General features: G+C 41.2%; 1 protein-coding gene across 2 annotated transcripts in view; it reads right to left on the bottom strand.

Annotated features, from left to right (window-relative positions):
• Nucleotides 1-9,681: 9,681 nt before the first annotated feature.
• Nucleotides 9,682-23,237, bottom strand: part of LOC116374203 (uncharacterized protein PB18E9.04c-like) — a 38,567-nt gene continuing 25,011 nt past the window's right edge. For both annotated transcript variants that reach the window (XM_031825087.1, XM_031825092.1), the window contains exon 3: nt 9,682-14,062. In XM_031825087.1, the coding sequence (XP_031680947.1) occupies nt 11,494-12,396 (903 nt within the window). In that variant the 5' untranslated portion in view covers nt 12,397-14,062 and the 3' untranslated portion in view covers nt 9,682-11,493. The remainder of the gene's footprint in view (nt 14,063-23,237) is intronic.

Genomic DNA, 23,237 nt, shown 5'->3' with positions numbered 1-23,237 from the left:
CTACACCTGCATTACTTGCTGTTTGGGGTTTTGGCTGGGTTTCTGTACAGCACTTTGAGATATCAGCTGATGTACGAAGAGCTATATAAATAAATTTGATTTGAAATTTGATTTCAATAGTAATATAAATCATCCTGCAATTTATCTGGCAAGAATAAATACGTGTGTACTGCATTCTTCTGTTTACTGATGGGTGTTCATTGTGTGTGTGTGTGTGTGTGTGTTTGGTGTTAAACATATTATTTCTCACAACTGCTCACACTGCTGTTTCACCTTTAAAAAAAAAAAAAGTTAATTAGATTTGATATGTGACCTCTCAAACAAAACTAGATAAAAGACCAGAGCAGAGAGAACATAGACTAATTTAAATAATGTATTATATTCTATTGTATCGATCTGTGTTTTTCTAGAAATACCTTCTGGTCCGTAAAATATAGAGAAGCAGTATAAGAGAGAGCCTGAGGCTATTGTTTCAGGGAGCCCAGAAGAACAATTAAACCATCTTTACCAGCGGGCACATCTTCCTGAAACATTCCGCACCTCCCAAAGTGCAGGTAAAACACAAATCACTGGAAAACCTTTGAACTCTCAAAGTGTCCACTTTCATATCACTGAGTTTAAGGTGGGTCCGGGGAGCAGAATGCCTGCAGAACTGAGCCACTTAAATCTATTTTTCTATTTTTGAGTGCATTTTCATTTCTCTTGTGTGTCTTAAATGTGGATGAGCTCTATCATGGCTGTGTACAGTCTCTCTCAACATCAGAGGCGTCATGCCCGTAGGGGGCATAAAGGCACGTGCCCCCTCAGATTTGTCCTGTTTTAAAACATTTCAGATGTTCAATGAATTACTAAACTTCATTTTTAAGCCCACGTTTTATCATAATTACTTTAAAAAAAGGTCTGTGAGCTGTATTTTGGAGAGGGGGCACACTGACTGGACCAGGCAAAGAGTACCCTCCCCCTTTTCTCCCAATAAAATGGTTCCTTCCCATGTGCACCATGGAGTAAAACACATAGCATTCTCAATTTATAGCTGCCAGTGATGAGCAGAACTCGAAGGAGGTATGTTTCTAAATTAATAATTTAATCATAATGCAGCCTATTGATTCCTTCTTGATGAATAAATACAAATAAAATGTTTTGTTGTTTCTCTGTAATACTAGCCACCTAGCCATTTTATGAAGTTGGCTTTAGCTAGCCAGCTAGATAGGTTCCCAATCTCCCAACCATCATAACTAGCTACCAAGCCATTTCAAGCTTTCAATCAAATTAGAGTGGCTTGTCTAACTATCATAGCTGGCATGCCTGCTGGCAAGGTTGCTAGACTTTAGAAAAGCAAGCAATTACTAAATGTATTGAATAAGACACATTCCTTTCAATATTTTAACCAGATTTTAGCAGAGATGCAAAGAAACAGGAGGATACAGACAGCTCAAGAGATATGCTTAGATACGCAGACAAATAATTGATTTAAATGTAATCTGGCATCTTATGGTAATAGCATGATATTTGTGTATTATTTATGATGCCATGACGTGCCTGTTTTGATAATGTGTGTTATCCCATGTACTGTATTGTACTTTAGATATAATATCCTATATATAGGCATGTTAGTGTAGTATATTGAGATGTGTAATTTACAACATTCAGAATAACACCCTCATTAAAACTACAATTGAACAGTCAAAAGGGTAACTTATATGACCTTTGCAGAAAAGTATACATAAAATTAGGCATAATGATGGATTATGGCTTTCGATTGCAGGAAAAAGCTATTTCAAGTGTTTGACAAATGCAAAATTCCCCAGAACCCTTTTTGGTTCCAGAGGGTTCTGCCTGGAACCAAAAAGGGTTCTTCAAAGGGTTCTCCTATGGGGGCAGCCAAAGAACCATTTTAGGTTCTAGATAGCACCTTTTTTCCCCTGGAAGAGATCAAAAATAAGTAAGGTAAAATCAACTCGGGGCTATGCATTCTATGGAAAATATGAACAACATGGAAGCTGTGTTCCACAAACTCACCTTCCACGGAGATGCATTATTTTCCAGAGTACACATAGAGCCCCGAGTTGATTGTCCCTTTTATGTCATGCAGGCCTGTTGGTTTGCTTCCTGTCTTTAAGTTTGGGGTGGGTTTTTCTTTTGTTTGCCTCTCCTTGGGCAAATTTATTAGGTGCTCATGATGGGGGTCTTTCAGGTTCTAGTTGTTGTTACAACTGGAACTTTCAGCAGACACATCCATGAGTGTCTTTCAGAACTCCTCCTAAAACCCCACCGGTTTCATTTTGGTTGATGGTCAGTGACTCTTTGTTACTTCCCCGTTCTGTTTGAGCAACATTTTTGGTTTTCTTGCTGGGGAACGTAACAACAGGTAAGATATTTAATGTGCTTAGTACAGTCTGTAAGTAACGCCACTCACTATTGTAGCTGTATAGTCTGTTGTTGGTCTTGGCTACCTTAATGTTCCGGTTGGCTAGCTAGTGCTCACTCATGTGACTGCTAGCACTGTCCTGAAAAAAGGCCCTACAACACGAGGCCCTACAATATTTGTTTTTTTCTTAGTAAGTGAGAACACTCGGGAGCAGGCAATGTCAAAAAGTAATCTTTAAACATGTACTTTTCTTAAATATAGTTTTGTAATTGACTAAAACAAGCAGACAAAAATAAAATTGTGTTTGAAAAAGGCCAAATATTTGCTGTGAGCCAATGGGGTAATCTAGGTAACCACAGGTTGTTTTCCCCACAAGCAGGCGGGACTGCAATGTTCTATCTAATACCGACTGGGTCTATACCATGGCATTGTTGAATACTCGTTTCTAATTGGCTTGAAGGACATTTTAGAGCATGCATTATTGCCATATATTGCATGGTATATCTGCACGGTCAGAATTCAATGGCTATAGTTCATTTTTACAGCGCCATTTTTACAGTGCCATCCGTTTTGTTACTAAAGCACCTTATACCACCCACCACTGCGACCTGTATGCTCTAGTCGGCTGGCCCTCGCTACATATTCGTCGCCAGACACACTGGCTCCAGGTCATCTACAAGTCCATGCTAGGTAAAGCTCCGCCTTATCTCAGTTCACTGGTCACGATGGCAACACCCACCTGTAGCACGCGCTCCAGCAGGTGTATCTCACTGATCATCCCTAAAGCCAACACCTCATTTGGCCGCCTTTCGTTCCAGTTCTCAGTCCTGTGACTGGAACGAATTGCAAAAATCGCTGAAGTTGGAGACTTTTATCTCCCTCACCAACTTCAAACATCTGCTATCTGAGCAGCTAACCGATCGCTGCAGCTGTACATAGCCGATCGGTAAATAGCCCACCAAACTTTACCTACCTCATCCCCATACTGTTTATATTTATTTACTTTTCTGCTCTTTTGCACACCAGTATCTCTACCTGTACATGACCATCTGATCATTTATCACTCCAGTGTTAATCTGCAAAATGTTAATTATTTGCTTACCTCCTCATGCCTTTTGCACACAATGTATATAGACTCTTTTTTTTCTACTGTGTTATTGACTTGTTAATTGTTTACTCCATGTGTAACTATGAGTTGTCTGTTCACACTGCTATGCTTTATCTTAGCCTACCTGGTTAAATAAAGGTGTAATTAAAAAATGTAAAAAATGTGTTCTATTTTTGAGCTGCTTTTGAAAGCAAAATTCGAATAGAAAACATTACTGGCATTGTTGAATTACATTTTCATAATAGCAAGCTTGGACTGCTGGTTTGGTTACCAAGGCAACTACTGTAGCTATCTAGTAAACTTGCTAGCTACTTCAGTGGATGTTGAACACATTTAGAATGGCAAATGAACACATTTCTAGTGGCAAATGTGTTAAATTACAGCAAATGAACACATTTCTAGTGGCAAATGTGTTAAGTTATAGCCATGGTATAAAAGGGACAATCAACTCGAGGCTCTATGCATACTCTGGAAAATAATGCAACCCTGTGGAAGTTTACAAACTCCGTTGAATCCAACAAACCTTCCACATCGTTAATTATTTCCCATAGAATGCATAGCCCCTCGTTAATGATCCCTTACTTAATTAGCTACTGAGGAAGGTAAATATCCAGAAGATGGGCTAGATCTTATTATAGTATTGCTTATTTACACATTAGAAAACAAACGTTTGATTAAACCACGAGGTGGCCTCTGTTATTTGTGGAAGATGTTGGAACAAAGGAGACCACAGCCCACTCACGCACTGGTCTCCACAGGCAATGTTTATGTCGAGGACATCCTTTCATGCCATTAACTTTGTTGTTTCTGTTCCTGTTTTCTCCAATATTCCCTTGTTTCATAGCTATGAATACCTTCACAAATACTTTTTTTGTTGGACACAATGCTGGGGATAATTAGGGAGCATTGTGCATGACAATGGAAGACAGAGTGCAAACTCTGGGAGGGAATAAGCTCATTTCATGGGGGAAAGGATGGGTGGTGCTCTGCAGTGTTAGACAAAAAGAGTGAGCGAGATGGTGACAGAGAGAGGGCAGCAGAGTAAGGCTCAGAATTAACTTTCATTCCTCTCCAGCGATGGCTTGATACTGATTGAGGCAGGCAGCATCATTAGAATACGATACAGGCCCAGCATGAGGTCCTCACTAAACATACACAACTCTCTCAGTGATTTCTCCTAATATATCCGTCCCAAAACAAGCTTCCCAATATCATTTATTATTTTCAAAGGAAGTCAGCGGAAACTCGAGCATGGATGCCAGATGAGAGAATTCCAACTCGACAGCTCTGAATATTTGAGTCTCCAGATTCTCCATGCAACATTTAGCATCCCTGTGTTTGAAGACACCTAAATGAATCAGAAGATGTGTATTAATTTAACACTCAACTGACTTGCTCCACCTATTGGTGACTTGTTAAAATGTCACACGGTACTGCACTGAGGACACTTAACTGATTAAAACCAGGGCCCGATTTCCTAATAGCGATGGAAAGGGAACTTAGGTTTATGAGTGTTTTAACAATGCATCTTTCTTACAATGGCCGAAGATGCAACATGCATTTCCCAAAATGGCCCGCAGTGAGAGCAGTCGCTTAGTGCATCTATACTGACAGGATCGAAAGAAAGGGAGTGCAGGTCCTGGATCACCTTTCTTCATTCAAATATTTCCTTTACATTATAATTATTTTACAATACTGATAACAGATCAGCTCCTAGGGAGATATTACCACCTACGCATTTATTTTAGGGAGATTGCAAAATACAAAACATTAAACACCTTCCTAATATTTAATTCCACAGGTATGCTGGCCCATGTTGACTCCAATGCTTCCTACAGTTGTGTCAAGTTGGTTGGATGTCCTTTGGGTGGTGGACCATTCTTGATACGGGATACTCATGAACATGAAAAACCCAGCAGCGTTGCAGTTCTTGACACAAACCGTTGAGCCTGGCACCTACAGTACTGTACTACCTTAACCTGTTCAAAGGCACTTAAATCTTTTGACTTGCTCATTCACCCGCTGAATGGCACACAAACACAATCCATGTCTCAAGTGTCTCAAGGTTAGACTAGGTTGAAGATACCACTTAGCGACCTCTACCTAATAATTATCATCAAAAACAAACATTACCATCACAATAAACAAAAATTTGAGGCAACAGTCAGAAAGTATATTTGGTATGACAGCCAATGTTTATTATTTTTACCATACTATTAACATAGTTATCCCATAAACCCATCCTCTAATACCACACATTTTCATTTTGTTCTGTGGTTTGGTAACTTCCACTTCTTCGACGGACTCTGGCCAGACTGAAGAAGACGAAGAGTTTAGAAAAATTCTAAGTAAGCGGTGTCTGTTTCACAATGGGGTCTTCAACCGCAAGGGGGCATTGCATTTTCACTCCGTTGTGGATGGTCCCCATTCAAATGAATGACATCTGGCTCAACGTAACGGAGTGCTTCTGGTTAATGTGAATGAGGCATTCGATTACGAGTGTTTTCAGTGCAATGTTATAACAATGTTTTGGGGAAACAGCTCTGAGATTTAACAATGCTACTACAAAAGGTTCTAAAGTTTAATTTAGCTTTAAGATGCTTTTGGGAAACCGGGCCCAAATTGGGATGGTTGCTTTCGACTATATCAACTTCAATTTGAGTGTGCACATTTCTAAATCAACTTCATTTTGAGCATATAAAATGTTTTACATTGAGATGTGCAGGGTTGCCAATGGAACATATATGTTTCTTAAAATGTTTGTGGTGGCAACTCATGCCTACTTTGAAACATCTTCTTAACCTAAAGCTGATTGCCCTGAAAATAAGGTTCTTGTTTTCTTTCTTGTTCTTTCTTATCAATTTCTAAGCTTAAAGTGTATTTCTAAGATGGCGCCGACAGATATGGCAGCTCTGCTTCTAACTCAGAAGCAACTTTGCAGTATTTAATTTTTTTGTGTTATGTCTTACATTATTAGCCAATAATTGTTTTTGTGTTATTACATACAGCAGGACAGAACGTTTGGATAGCAGAGCGGTGGTAACTCACCAGCATTGCGACCAGGAATACGACTTTCCCCAATTGGATCCTTTGTTCGTACCCCCCCAGTGCAATTGAACTTATTCCAGAGGTTGCCCCAAAACACAGCCGGCAGAGAAGAGGTATTCAGAGTGAACTTCTAGCCCGACTCAGGAGGCGTACACACCATCTACCACTTCCAAGTTTATTACTCGATAATGTTCAGTCTCTGAATAATAAAGTAGACGAGCTCAGGGCGAGGATCTTCTTCCAGAGAGACATCAGGGATTGTAACATACTCTGTTTCACGGAAACATGGCTCTCTCTGGATATACAGTCCCCGTCCATACAGCCAGTTGGGTTCTCAGTACATCGCACAGACAGGAATAAAGAACTCTCCGCGAAGAATGTTGATGTTTCATGATGAACTACTCATGGTGTGATTGTGATAACATATAGAAACTCAAGTCCTTTTGTTCACCCGACCTAGAATACCTCAATCAAATGCCGACCGTATTACCTCCGAAGATAATTCTCTTCGGGTTATAGTCACAGGCGTGTATATTCCCCCTCAAGCCGATATACGACGGCCCTCAAAGAACTACACTGGACTTTATGCAAACTGGAAAGCACATATCCTGAGGGTGCATTTATTGTAGTTGGGGATTTTAAGAAAGCAAATTTGAGGAAAATGCTACCGAAGTTCTACCAACACATTGAATGTAGTACTCGCTCTGGAAAAACATTGGACCACTGCTACTCAACTTTTTGGAAAGCCTACAAGGCCCTCCCCCGCCCTCCCTTTGGCAAATCTGATCACGACTCCATTTTGCTCCTCCCTTCCTATAGGCAGAAACTCAAACAGGAAGTATCCGTGCTAAGGTGTATTCAACGCTGGTCTGACCAATCGGAATCCATGCTTCAAGATTGTTTTGATCACACGGACTGGGATATGTTCTGGGTAGCTTCTGAGAATAACATTGACGAATACACGCATATGGTTGCTGAGTTCATCAGGAAGTGTACAGGAGATGTTGTACCCATTGTGACTATTAAAACCTACCCAAGATGGCAGCATTCGCCCAAAACTGAAAGCGCAAACCAAACCACCTCATTTAACCATGGCAAGGGGACTGGGAATATGGCCGAATACAAACAGTGTAGTTATTCCCTCCGCTTTACAATCAAACAGGCAGAAAGTCAGTACAGAGACAAAGTGGAGTTGCAATTCAACGGCTCAGACACGAGACATATAGTACCAGTCAAAAGGGTTTGTCTTTATTTTGACTATTCCTACATTATAGGATAATAGTGAAGACATCAAAACTATGAAATATCCCATATGGAGTCATGTAGTAGCCCAAACATTGTTAAACAGATCAAAATATATTTTAGATTCTTCAAAGTAGCCACTCTTTGCCTTGATGACAGCTTCACACACTCTTGGCATTCTCTCAACCAGATTCATGAGGTTGTCACCTGGAATGCATTTCAATTAACAAGTGTGCCTTGATAAAATATATTTTGTGGAATTTCTTTCCTTCTTAATGCGTTTGAGCCAATCCGTTGTGCTGTGAAAAGGTATGGTGGCCGACGTGAGTAAGACATTGAAGCGTGTTAACCGTCGCAAGGCATCCCTAGTCGCATCCCAAGAGCATGCAGATAAGCTGGTTGGAGTGTTTATGGACATAGTCAATCTCTCCCTATCCCAGTCTGCTGTCCTCACATGCTTCAAGATGTCCACCACTGTTTCCTGTACCCAAGCAAAGGTAATGGAACTAAATGACTATCGCCCCCGTAGCAGTCAATTCTGTCATCATGAAGTGCTTTGAGAGACTAGTCAAGGATCATATCACCTCACCTGACACCCTAGACCCACTTCAATTTGCTTACCGCCCCAATAGAGCCACAAACGATGCAATCACCATCGCACTGTACACTGCCCTATTCCATCTGGACAAGAGGGAACACCTATGTACCATAGTACCCTCCAAGCTCCTTATTAAGCTCAGGGCCCTGGGTCTGAACCCCGCCCTGTGCAACTGGGTCCTGGACTTCCTGATTGGCTGCCCCTATGTGGTGAAGGTAGGAAACAAAACCTCCACTTCGCTGATCCTAAACACAGGGGCCCCACAAGGGTGTGTGCTCAGCCCCCTCCTGTACTCCCTGTTCACACACGACTGCGTGGCCACGCACGCCTCCAACTCAAACACCAAGTTTGCAGATGACACAACAGTAGTAGGCCTACTGGGAGGAGGTGAGGGCATTGGGAGAGCGGTGCCAGGAAAATAACCTCTCACTCAACGTCAAACAAAACAACGGAGCTGATAGTGGGCCTCAGGAAATAGCAGAGGGAGCACACCCCTATCCACATCGATGGGTCCACAGTGGAGAAGGTGGAAAGCTTAAAATTCCTCGGCATACACATCACTGACGATCTGAAATGGTCCACCCACACAGACAGTGAGGTGAAGAAGGTGCAACAGCGCCTCTTCAACTTCAGGAGGCTGAAGAAATTTGGCTTTGTCCCTAAAACCTTCTAACTTAAACAGATGCATAATTGAGAGGATAATGTCGGGCTGTATCACCGCCTAGTACAGCAACTGCATCGCTCGCAACCGCAGGGTTCTACAGAGGGTGATGCGGTCTGTCCAAACTACCTGCCTTCCAGGACACCTACAGCATCCAATGTCACAGGAAGGCCAAAAAGATCATCAAGGACATCAACCACCCGAGCCTGTTCACCCAGGTATCATCCAGAAGGCGAAGTCAGTACAGGTGCATCAAAGCTGGGACTGAGAGGCTGAAAAACAGCTTCTATCTCAAGGCCATCAGACTGTTAAATAGATATCACTATCCGGCTTCCACCCGGTTACTCAACCTTGCACCTTAGAGGCTGCTGCATTATATACATAGACATGGAATCACTGGCCACTTTAATAATGGAACACTAGTTACTTTAATAATGTTTATATACTGCTTTACTCATCTCATATGTATATACTGTATTCTATTCTACTGTATTTTAGTCATTTCCACTCCGACAATGCTCAATCTAATATTTATATATTTCTTAATTCCATTCTTTTACTTTTAGATTTGTGTGTACTGCTGTGAATTGTTAGATCCTAGCTCCAACAGTGCAGTAGTAACACAAGCATTTTGCTATACCCGCAATAACCTCTGCTAAATATGTGTATGTGACCAATTACATTTGATTTGATTTATGTGTGAGAGCAGAGCCATACTCTGGCATTGATTGCTCTGCCTGCAGACTTTCTCAGTGGATGAGTGAGTTAGTCCCATGTCTACTGGTATTGATTTAAACTAAACCTTTTTCTCTGTTCCTCCTTGATCTAGTCTAGACAAAGTGTTTGTCTTGTGTTCTTTTTGGTTGTTTTAGTCTTTCCCTTTAAAGTCAAATCTGCGTTTGCTTGTTTTTTCCCATCGCCCCCATGAAAGTACTTTTGAAACTTTTTTCAGGCGTGAAAATAAAATTGGTATGAAAAAGATGAATGCATTCAAGATTTGCAGGGGGTTACTAAGATATAAATGCAAAGGATGTACAAAATGTAAAGTTGCCAAATCTATGATCAATGTACATAATATTCAATATTCTGCCTAGATCAGCTTAACCGTATAACAGACTTAGAATGTGGGTCTCGACATGTCAACACAAGGCCTTTTCAGAATCGAATCATGGGTATATTAGTCAAATTATTAACGATTATTAAAGACTGCACCTCTCATGATGCACTGCAGTATGTTACTATGAGATGGGCTTAAATTCCGTCACTCATCAGCAAAAACACTCCCTGACAAGCCAAAGTGCATTCCCCTGTGAGCTGCTTCAGTATTTCCACTATCACTTTGAGCCCTGAGTGTTGGCTTTATACGTGTTCAAGATTCTGGAACAGCTGCCAATTGGACAAATACACTTTTCAAACTACTGTGCCGAGCTGTACTGCGCTAGCCTGGTTACGTAATCCACCATCATTTCCGAAGCCAATCTGTCAAGGACAATGTGAAAATAAAATATCCAAGTCAGCGAGGTACAGCGGCGATTGGCACAGTAAGAGTATACGAGTATGGGATCAGTTGCAGCGAGGGGAGTGGATGCTCTGGCTCTATTCCTATTTGGGTGAGCTGTTGTAACTTCTCAAGGTTTCTGCTCCGTTCTGCGTTGAACTGTGATGTTATTGCATTTCATGGACTTCTGTTATGTCTACACCCCTAACACATTGTGTTCTGGAACTGTTGCCTGTACAAATAACTTGTGTAAACAATATGATCGCTTGATCACCTCCCGCTATATAAAAAGGTAACCATTTACTCTTTGAGCTCCTTCCATGAATGAGATTCGAGAGGGATTTACCTTGCAGCTGTTGTATTAAAGATTCCCTATCATACTTGAAATTAGTCTCTGCCTAACCTTTAGATCGAGTCTTCCACAACATTTTGGGGTTCAATTTGGCAGGACTATTTCCCTATAATAATGAATCTGGCTGAATAACATTGACCAATGGGAGCACAGGGGTTCGTGTCTCCAATAGTAGGGATTGGTTTTCCTACAATCACGTGAATACTGTTGGATCAGTATATAAATAGGGATTGGTTTCTCTACACTCCAGGTGAATTCTGTTGGGTCAGTATAAAAACTGTTGGGTCAGTATATACTGTATATACAATAGATTTGTACACAGAGGGTTAAGGAAGTGAGAAGGATTGATTATGTCTAATGAAGTTGGTAAAATATACCGTTTTTTAACATTATTAGCAGGGATTGGATAACCCACAAGAAAGTAAACAGTCGAATTATGTATCCATAGGAATTGGTCGGCCAACAATTGAATATATTGGTAGTAGGAATTGGTTTGCCTGCATGAGAGGAGACAGTTGAAGGTAATAACAGAAATCTGACTAATAGTTTGGTTGGTAATAGGACAGGTTGAGAATAGTGAGGAAGTGATAGACAAGTGGTCGGATAGAATTGTGTCTATTAAGAGACATAGTTGGATAAAGAAAGATTGAGTTGTATGTGTGTATTTGTGTATGGGTTACTAGATGTGTATGGGTTACTAGATGTGTATGGGTTACTAGATGTGTATGGGTTACTAGATGTGTATGGGTTACTAGATGTGTATGGGTTACTAGATGTGTATGGGTTACAAGATGTGCATGGGTTACTAGATGTGCATGGGTTACTAGATGTGCATGGGTTACTAGATGTGCATGGGTTACTAGATGTGTATGGGTTACTAGATGTGTATGGGTTACTAGATGTGTATGGGTTACTAGATGTGTATGGGTTACTAGATGTGCATGGGTTACTAGATGTGTATGGGTTACTAGATGTGTATAGGTTACTAGATATGTATGGGTTACTAGATGTGTATGGGTTACTAGATGTGTATAGGTTACTAGATGTGTATGGGTTACTAGATGTGTATGGGTTACTAGATGTGTATGGGTTACTAGATGTGTATGGGTTACTAGATGTGTATGGGTTACTAGATGTGTATGGGTTACTAGATGTGTATGGGTTACAAGATGTGTATGGGTTACTAGATGTGTATGGGTTACACGATGTGCATGGGTTACTAGATGTGCATGGGTTACTAGATGTGCATGGGTTACTAGATGTGTATGGGTTACTAGATGTGTATGGGTTACTAGATGTGTATGGGTTACTAGATGTGTATGGGTTACTAGATGTGCATGGGTTACTAGATGTGCATGGGTTACTAGATGTGTATGGGTTACTAGATGTGTATGGGTTACTAGATGTGTATGGGTTACTAGATGTGTATGGGTTACTAGATGTGTATAGGTTACTAGATGTGTATGGGTTACTAGAGATTTGGTGTAATAATACAAGAGTAAGAAGACAATTAGAAATCATGGGAGATAAACACTCCAAAATCACCAGTGAAAGTGCTGATCCGGGTGAATTTTAGACGTACGTAAGTGGGGTAGATGTACTCAGAGAAGTTCAGAGTGGTCCACTTACGGATCATTTGATAAAGATAAGGTTAAAAGCACTGCATGACTGTCTAAAAAGATTTGGGAATTAAAGTCTCAGACAAAGATTGGCATAGCTTCCGCCAAAAAATATAATCGCCAAGATATCAGAACCTTCGTCAAGAATTTAAATACATGAAATCACTGGAACACTTTGAATCACAATGTCCCTATGGTTTTCCTCATCCTCTTTCAGTGGATGATGATGGAGATGATGATGATGATGATGATGATGATGATGATTTGGCCTGTTTAGGTGCTACCTATAAATATAATATGTAAATGCTGATAATTACGAAGTGATTCATCAATAGCTCTTATTCTAATTCGGACAGGCGAGATGGAGAGAGACAGGGTACTGCCACTGAACTTTGAAGAAATCACAAAGGGAGGGGCGGGTGAGCTACTCACCAATAGTGCACGAGTGGTGTGAGAAGCTCCTGTCTCTAGTCTATTTGACTTTTTCTTCAATTCCTTTATGCGATAAAATGATTTCCTTATGAGTTATCAAGGATTGTAATTAGTTTATTTTTATTTTTTTCCTTCTGAAGAAATGTAGGTGGGCAGTAAAGCAAAGCTATTCCTACACATTCCTATGCCCTCATAGAAATGTCATTCTGTAGGTGGTTTCTGAAACTAATTAAATGTTTGTAAGAATCCATTGAGCTCTCTGGTTAGGGAGGGTTTCCTCCCCAGGGCTGAGAGAGAAAGCCCTGTTGTGTACTCCAGCCAATAACAAGCTACTCTAATAAGTGGTTGATTACTGTAACCAATTATATCAATTTCATACTCTGTTGGCTACATATGGGGAGGGTTTTACGATTCGCCACCGACACTGTTGGGTTACCTTGGAAGCATGTATCATGGTGTGAGTCAGTGCATGCAGAAAATGTACTACATGCACCGATTTGCCAAGAACACAATGCAGGAAAACGAGTACCCACTTCTTAGTCTTGACTACCAGCTCCCTGGGGCCCATTAGTAAAATATGCAAATTGATTTGGCAAGGCCTATGAGAACCCCAGCATCCCCTCCATGTGCTATCCCAGATCTGCATCTGTTGGATGACACTATGATGAAGTACTGTATAGCTCTCTGACTAACTGTATCCGAGCTGTTCACTCACAGGCCTCTGATGCCCAGACCCTCCCAGATGACCGTCCATATTGCGATCTCCAGTCTGGAAGTTGGGTAATGGTCAGGAGGCACAAGAGAGGTAAAGAACCTTTAAAACCCAGGTAGAACGGACCACATCAGATCGCCCTCACCCCCGTAACAGATGTAAAGTGCTTAGGAAAAGACACCTGGATCCACGCCTCCCACTGCAAGCAAGTAGCAGAGCAGGAAGAAGATGTTACTAGGGGCACTCTTGGGACTCACAGCTATTGTGGCTGTGGGCATCCTCTGGGTGGTAGCAGACTTCGAGGCAGGTGAAAGTGCTAGTAACCTCTCCCCGACCTCTCCGCTCCAACAAGGCCCGGCTTCCACAGGGTGAAGCCAAGAAGAGCACATATGAAACCTCCCTGGACTCTGACGACCCCACAGACCTGAAGAGGGAAAAAAAGAGGACATGAACATGATGGGGTTTTCCCCAGGTCAAACACTTTCTTACATTTAGCTAGTAATGTCTCTGTACTACAGAATGTATCAGATTGTTAGGTTTGTGGATTGTTACTAGACAGTGCTGAGACTATGCCATTACGAGCTGTACCCCTCGGTGCTTATGAAATATTGATGTGGACCAAAGCAGGTAACCATGCTTGATTGGGTGGAGGATGAGGTGTTTCATATGAGAAGATTTTAATAATCATACCTCTCTTCCCAAGCAACCCATCAACCTGGTCTACTCTCCCCCATGTTATGTGTTATATAGCAAATGGAACCGGTCTCCAGTTGGGGGATAGTCATTGTAAGTATAACCTTTCTGTCTACAATAACATAACCCTGCCCTTCCTGTTGAGAAATGGAACATTCCACCCTAACATGTCATTAGGGATACGTTATAAACTTAAGAATGTCAGTGTGTATGCTAAACGTATACTAGTGTTCAAAACTTTGGGGTCACTTAGAAATGTCCTTGTTTTTTAAAGAAAAGTACATATTCCTTCCAATAAAACAACATCAAATTGATCAGTAGCTGGAAACGGCATATTTTTTTATGGAATATCTACATAGGCGTACAGAGGCCCATTATCAGCAACCATCACTCCTGTGTTCCAATGGCACGTTGTGTTAGCTAATCCAAGTTTATCAATTATGTTAGCACAGCTGAAAACCATTGTCCTGATTAAAGAAGCAATAAAACTGGCCTTCTTTAGACTTGTTGAGTATCTGGGGCAAAATGGCCAGAAACAAAGACCTTTCTTCTGAAACTCGTCAGTCTATTCTTGTTCTGAAAAAAGAAAGCTATTCCATGTGAGACATTTCCAAGAAAAGATCTCGTACAACGCTGTGTACTACTCCCTTCACAGAACAGAACCAGAATAGAAAGAGGAGTGGAAAGCCCCTGCATACAACTGAGCAAAAGGACAAGTACATTAGAGTGTCTAGTTTGAGAACCAGACGCCTCACATGTCCTCAAATGGCAGCTTCATTAAATAGTACCCGTAAAACACGCGTCTCAACGTCAACAGTGAAGAGGCGACTCCGGGATGCTGGCCTTCTAGGCAGAGTTGTAAAGAAAAAGCCATATTTCAGACTGGCCAATAAAAATAAAATATTAAGATTGGCAAAAAACACACTGGACAGGGGAAGATTGGAAAAAAGTGTTATGGACAGACAAATCTAAGTTCGGATCAGAAAGAAGAACATTCGTGAGATGCAGAAAGAATGTGATGATGCTGGAGGAGTGCTTGTCGCCATCTGTCAATCATGGTGGAGGCAATGTGATGGTCTGAGGGTGCTTTGGTGGTGGTAAAATGGAAGATTTGTACAGGGTAAAAGAGATCTTGAAGAAGGAAGGCTATCACTCCATTTTGGAACACCATGCCATACCCCGTGGACGGCGCTTAATTGGAGCCAATTTCCTCCAAACTTTTGAACTTTTGAATGGTAGTGTATGTCCTCAGTAAGTGGAACTATGTATATGTGGGGGGAATACCTACTATTATCTGCCTAAAAATTGGTCACGATCATGCTATGCTGCCTATGTTGTTCCTGCTGTGCATACTATCCCAATACCTACAAATCACCCTTTCTCCAACTTGTATAGGAGGACCATTGCATCTTGTCCTGCAAAACATTTTTTTCCCCTCTGCATTAATCCCTAATTACGTCTTGACAGTTGCACTTGATTCCATTAGAGAACTAGCAAAGAATGGGCAATGCTACTGCATGAACTTGTGGCTGAACTTGTGGCTATGCGTACTATGGTCTTACAGAATAGATTGGCTTTGGATATTCTAACTAGCATCTAAGGGAGGCACCTGTGCGGTAGCTGGTCAAGAATGCTGTACTTATATTCCAGACTCCCCTATGGGTTGTCTCCTGGTACTGGTTGGATTCCTTCTGCTATTGTTCTCTGTTCTCATGCCTGATGACCTTGGTGAGGAGATTGTGTGAAACAGCAGTATCCCCTCCCCACCAGATGGTCATGACCACAGAAGTCAGCTTAAAATTACCTGACGGATCTGGCCACTGTTTCATCCTTTCACCCAGATTTCCCTATCAGAGATGATAGTACCTACTGTCATCGAAATGACCCCGATCCCTATGAACCTCCCTTTTCCCCAGATTATTATTATTAAATTACCGTTCAGGAGTTCCATTCAGATTACCCCTTTTAGTGTAAAATAAAAATGTCCTTTTTTTCCCAGAAGGTTTTAAGTTCTGTCTGACAGCTCAGATATATCATGTATGGTGATGATTATGGTTTTCATGGCATCAAAGGGGGAATTGTGGTGGCAGAATTGGGGTGAGTTGTTGAAACGTCTTAAGGTTTATGCTCTGTTCTGATGTTAGGCATTTCATAGACTCCTGTTATGTCTGCACCGTAACACAAGACCATTGTGTTCTGGAACTGTTGCTGTATAAAATAACTGTTCCTGAGATTTATTTTATCTCCTAAATAGGACAAACACTTCAAAACCTTGATTCTTATTATTTATTTTTATTTGTTCCTTTTTTTTGTGCCATTTATGAATGTGCGTTTCTCTGGGCTAGTAGTAAAGGCCTAATTCAATATTTTATCAAATAATTTTGAAATATATATATATTTTCTTTACCTAAAGGGGTTCTAAAATCAAATAGCTATGATCCCCCTTAGACTTTAAATAATTAAATTAGTCTCTGCCATATCTTTGGATCGAGTTTTTGACAACACTATACTGATTCCCCTTAGTGAGGACACTGATATCTGATGCAGCAGCTTCCTCCTCATGTCCTTCAAACACGAGCTCCCTATGGTCCCTCTCTGACACACACACCAGTCCTTCAACAGAACGTCTTCATTCATATCCCTTCTGATTAAGGAATATTGATACATCTAAGAAATTGATACTACCATCCATCTTATTAGCAACATTGTATCCGGGTCTCCTGAAAGAGCCATTGTCATCTCAACGATACAGGCTTGGCTAATTAAAGGTTAAATAAATGTATTTGATATATTATTCCATCCCATCGTCTGCTCACTGTAATATATGTGCCTCTGCTCTCTACTGTATGATTTCACTCTGGCATCTGATCTGAATGGAGACCACTACAGTATAGGCCTAGTAAATCCAATTCTTCTATCCCCCACATCTGATGCATTAGATATCGGCCCAGTCAGCAGACAGTACACAACGAAGAGTGGTTCCCTACTTCACTGTCATTCTCCACTCAGCTCAGCAGCTGCCAAGCAACCAGGCTACATACAGTACACTACAAACCAGGAGATGCAAGACCACCAACACCAGGAACATCTGGGACCAGGCTACATAAACACACCTTTAGATCTGTAGGAATGCTGTGATGTCGATGGGTGTAGAGGTGTCTGATTGGCCCATGTCTTTCACCAGTCACCTACTGACATACTGTGCCTGTATGTGAGTACGTACAGTGTCTGTTAGTATGTTATATGCTTGTCTTTGTGTGTAAAGCATGAAGTGTGTGTGTTGCCATAATCAGGCATAAAGAGCATTGCTTTGTAGTACAACGTAGTAGCCTACATCAGGCAATTAAGAGTCTACCTGCTTTAACTACAGGCAAAATAAATATAATAAATATAATGCAAATTGATGCAAGCTTTTCCTAGCTGATATAGGAAACTTGGCAACTGCCCAGTATGAAAACTGGTTCAGATGTGTGTGCATGGATCTGACACCAGAGGTTGCCTGGGGCAACATTAGGTATAAATAACTAAGGTCAGACAAGAAAAAAAATGATTTTCCTCCTAGGCAATGAGATAATTAGATGTCAAGCTGCATTATGGGTAATTAATGTGGAAAAGTGTTATTACATATGAAACAAACCAACACCATAACAACATGTTAATTGTTATACTTCCAACTGTTGCAATGAATGAGACTAACATGGATAGCAAGTTTGACTGAATCAAAGTAAACCTGAATTAAAAAGTAATTAAGAGTGAATGTAATTATTAACTAATATACTGTAGTCACAAAAAAAGGTTGTTTTCAACAAGGTTGATATAGTTTGTCTTGTCTGTTGGACTGAATAAAAATGAAAGCTCAATCGCTCTATTGGCTGACCTACAGTTCACTGCTTATTAGTTTACCTTGAGCCTTTCTCTAGACCAATGACTGTTTAAATGAATGGACAAAGCCATTGATCAAATGACACTATTAATTCTTATGTGAAGACTCAATAGCGCATTGAAGCCAAATGAAGTCGTTTAAGATGGAGAGTAATGGAGACATTCCTTTACCTAACATGCGCAGTTTGAAGTAAACCAGGAAGGCTAGTTCAGTGTCGCCCCCTCTCATTGATTAAACAAGTTGAAGGCCGACTAGGGTACTACAGGCTGCCATTAGCAACTAAATTATCCTTAACTTCTTCTGTGTGCAAATTTAAAATAATCAGACATATTCAGTGCATTTGGAAAGTGTTCAGACCTCATGACATTTTGTTACATTACAGCCTTTTTCTAAAATGAATTAAATAAAAATAATTCAGCAATCTACACACAATACCCCATAATAACAAGACAAAAACCGTTTTTTAGATTTTTTTGCAAAAAAAACCCCAAGAAATACTTCATTTACATAAGTATTCAGACCATTCGCTATGAGGCTCAAAATTGAGCTCAGGTGCATCCTGTTTCCAATGATCATCCTTGATGTTTCTCCAACTTGGAGTCCACCGGTGGTGGAAAAGGCATACACCTGTCTATATAAGGTCCCACAGTTGACAGTGCATGTCAGACCAAAAACCAAGCCATGAGGTCGAAGGAATTGTCTGTAGAGCTCCAAGACAGGATTGTGTCAAGGCACAGATCTGGGGAAGGGTACCAAAAAATGTGTCCAGCATTGAAGGTTCCCAAAAACACAGTGGCCTCCATCATTCTTAAATGGAAGAAGTTAGGGTCCACCAAGACTCTTCCTAGAGCTGGCCACCAGGGAGGTGAGTAAGAACCCGATGGTCACTCTGACAGAGCTCCAGAGTTCATATGTGGAAATGGGAGAACCTTCCAGAAGGACTACCATCTGTACGGCACTCCACCAATCAGGCCTTTATGGTAGAGTGGCCAGACAGAAGCCATTCCTCAGTAAAAGGCACATGACAGCCAGCTTGGAGTTTGCCAAAAAGCACCTAAAGACTCTCAGACCATGAGAAACAAGATTCTCTGGTCTGATGAAACCAAGATTGAACTTGTTGGCCTGAATGCCAAGTGTGACGTCTGGCGGAAACCTGTCACCATCCTACCGTTGAAGCATAGTGATGGCAGCATCATGCTGTAGGGATGTTTTTCAGTGGCAGGGACTGGGAGACTAACCAGGATCGAAGCAAAGAAGAAAGGAAACAAAGTACAGAGAGATCTTTGATTAAAAAAAACCTGCTCCAGACGCTCAGGACCTCAGACCTCAGGGGACAAGGTTCACCTTCCAACCGGACATTGACCCCAAGCACACAGCTAAGACAATGCAGAAGTGGCTTCGGGACAAGTCTCTGAATGTCCTTGAAGGGCCCAGACAGAGCCTGGACTTGAACCAGATTTAACTATCTCTGAAGACCTGAAAATAGCTGTGCATCAACACTCCCCATCCAACCTGACAGTGCTTGAGAGGATCTGCAGAAAATAATGTGAGAAACTACCCAAATACAGGTGTGCCAAGCTTGTAGCGTCATACCCAAGATGACTCTAGGTTGTAATCGCTGCCAAAGGTGCTCCAACAAAGTACTGAGTAAAGGGTCTGAATACTTATGTAAATGTGATTTAATTTTTTTTTTAAATTATTTTGATACATTTGCCAAAATGTCTAAACATCTGCTTTTGCTTTGTCAATATAGGGTATTGTGTGTAGACTGATGAGGGAAAAAACAATTTCATACATTTTAGAATACGGATCTAACGTAACAAAATGTGGAAAAAGTCAAGGGGTCTGAATACTTTCCAAATGCACTGTATCTGGTGTATTAGAAGCAATTATTTGTACCATGAATGTCTTCGACAAAAATATTTTATTTACACAAAGATGGACCACAAAGATCTGCATTTCTCCATTCACTATAATGGGGGATCCTATTTTCTGCTAACATTGTCATCAATACCGTGGTCGGCCTTGAACTTCCGTGGCTTTAATGAGAGGCGGCAGGCGTTCTCCCATGCTATATACAGGCCATGTGACACGACATGACACCGACACAGTACACCTCAGACTTGCCATAGGGTTACTGCCATGCTGTCAACAGGTCAAGCCAAGTGGTCAGCCAACAAAAATAGAGACAACACCCCATGTCGCAATTTACGAGTGAAAAGGGAACTTTTACAATTCCGTTCCATAGTGGATTGGTGTACCAGGGATGTTAGTATGATGTGACTTTCTTTTGGTATTCCACAAGCCTATACCTCTGAAAAAAAGAGACAGAGGCTAGGCTAATCGCAAAGGCTCATTTCATTACAATGCCCCCTCGCATACTCCCTTACACGCCCTAATTTATCTGACACTTCAAAAAGAGGCTGCTTGTTTGACCCAGACAGACCCTTTTCTCTGCGCCAGGTCTTAGGTTAGGATAATATACCAAGATTTGCTTTCACTTAAATTATATTTTAGTTTTTTGAGAGACTTGGACGCTGTGTGACATCTTAATCGCTACGCACGCACACACAATTATCATATGACGGAGTGGGAAGCACTGTAAGTGTGTCAGATCTTCTCGGTCACTGGTTGGTTGGTTTAAAAGTTCATTGGAAAGAGGATGGGGATGGCTAAGAGGCTCAGCGTTTGATCTGCATGCACCCTTAAAAGGTCCTCTCATCTTTGATATCCTCAGACACTTCTGGGTCACTGGTATGTTATGGATAAACATTAACTACAGCCCTACTAAAAAATGAACATTAACTCTAAAAGGGACAGCGTTACCAGCTACATGGATATTTGGGCAGACAAAAAACTGTATTAAAAATCTGTCAAGTTATTCAACACTGTGGGCCAAACATGGTCGGACACGGATGTTCCATTATTGGCTGTTTACTGTTAGCATGCTTCCATAGACATTTGGTCTTGGGTACAATGTTACAAGCTCTTTACGGTCAAACCAGGTCAAGCACTAGGCCATGTGAGGCTGACTTTTTTCTTGTTGAGCCAAGACTTCCTTCAGGCCGAAGAGGAGGCACAAACTCAGGACACAGCCATTTCTTTACGATAACAGTGGAACAGTGCTCTTCTTGTGTTGTGAACAATCATCGACAAGGACTCCGGCATGTAGCACAGTTTACTATCTGATAGAAAACCGCACGGATAGCACTTAATCCAATGGAGCCACCGCAGATCCTCATCCTACTCTCTGCATGCGCACTGGTTTGGAGTTGTTGACTGGGGTAACCATAGTTACCAAAAATAATACATGTTTACAACAGGAATACATGCAATGCGCAATATAATAATAACAATTTCAACAATGCTCCTAATAGGAAACAGCACAGCTAGCACATCATGCAATGCAGCCGCTACACATAATCATCGTACTCTCTGTATACGCTGTAGAAAAGACATGACCCCCCCCCAGACACATTGAATAACCAGCCTTAGCTGAAATTATATTCAACAAAATGCACCACAAAAGAAACACAAGATCTCCTGTTTAATGTTCCGGCAATGTTAATAACCAAATTGATGTAACTTGTGTATTCCGATCTGCACAGTATAAAAATCACTTTTGATGTACAGTGCTTTGCAACCATTTAACTTACCGCTGGTTTGACGCTCGTTGACTGAGATGATTCTCACTCAAGCCCCTCGTAAGCAAGCCACACAAACCAGCCAGTAAGATTATATATTGAGTGGGTGGAGGCAAGACAAAACACACAAAAAACATTGGCTTACAATAGAGTGGCAAGGGGAATCCCCAATAAAAACACTAGTAAAGACTAGTTACTGTCGGAAATATTGCAGTAAAATTACCATTTGATTATTTTCCAATTACACTCCTCAGGTGTCCCGTCACAAACACTTAGCTCCCCTGCCCCTGTAGAGTACATGAATCAGAAGCAGCCAGCAACCACTGAGCCCACTCTGTGTAATTAACCAGATATGTTGTGACACACCTCCTTCCACAGGTGTGTGTGTGTGTGTCCAACCCTGGATATTCCGTGACACACACTCCTTCTTCCACAAGTGGATTACATTTAGAGCTCCTGTGGATGTTTTTTTTTTTTACTGAGCTTGAAAACCAAAGCAGAGATCTAGCTATTGAACCCCTTGACTCACAAGTCTCTGCTTGATATACTAGTGAACACAGGGTGGATGCCCCTTCAAATGTGAATGAAAAAAAGATCTCCTCAAAGGGTATTTGTTTCAAGCAGTGAACAGTGAACAGTATTAAGTACATAGACACAACTTCTTATCTGGACACAGGAACATGTGAAGCTGCTCACTTTAGGTATGAACCCTGTTGCATACCTAGCATCAAATAATAAGAATCATTCCGGCCTTTCTCTGGAGCCGACGAACACCTCTTAATCTATCCTTCCTTCATCACTCCCGAGTGGACCTGTGATGACAGAGGAGAAAAGGGGAAATGAATAGGCCTCTATTGCGACACCATTTCACTGGTGGGTGTACTGAGCCCCCTTTCAATTACTTGGGGTTCAGCGGATTCTCTATTTAAATTTGGCAAATGGAACGTTATTGTTTCAAATAAATGTCACCTTGCAGATTCGGAGTCCTCCGCTTAATAAAACAACATAACCTCTTTCAGAACTCATTATGATGTAAATTGAACCCTTGAGAAGGTCGTTTTTAAATACAGAAGAAAAAATATATATATATCACACAGAGAAAGAACAAAAAGAGTTGCAAAAAAAAAAATTTGTTTAGAAACAAAAGAGTTTTCTACAATGTATTTCCTGTCATTTGTGGAGTGGCAGAGTTACAGCCTGCAGTGGGATGCTGGAGGGAAATGGAGCTACTTACTGTACAGAGAGGCAGAGAGGCGCTTTGTGACAATGAAGTGACAGGGAAAAAACTATTATGAGTCAGAGGCTGTCACAGTTTCTCTGCCATTAGTGTGTGTTTTGTGTGTGTGTATGTGTGTGCCTGTATGTCACAGTGTCATACC

The sequence above is a fragment of the Oncorhynchus kisutch genome, linkage group LG1, assembly GCF_002021735.2.
Source record: "Oncorhynchus kisutch isolate 150728-3 linkage group LG1, Okis_V2, whole genome shotgun sequence".
NCBI classification, from domain to species: Eukaryota; Metazoa; Chordata; class Actinopteri; order Salmoniformes; family Salmonidae; genus Oncorhynchus; species Oncorhynchus kisutch.
Note: the sequence above shows the minus strand (reverse complement) of the source record. Positions and strands in the feature narration are given on the sequence as shown.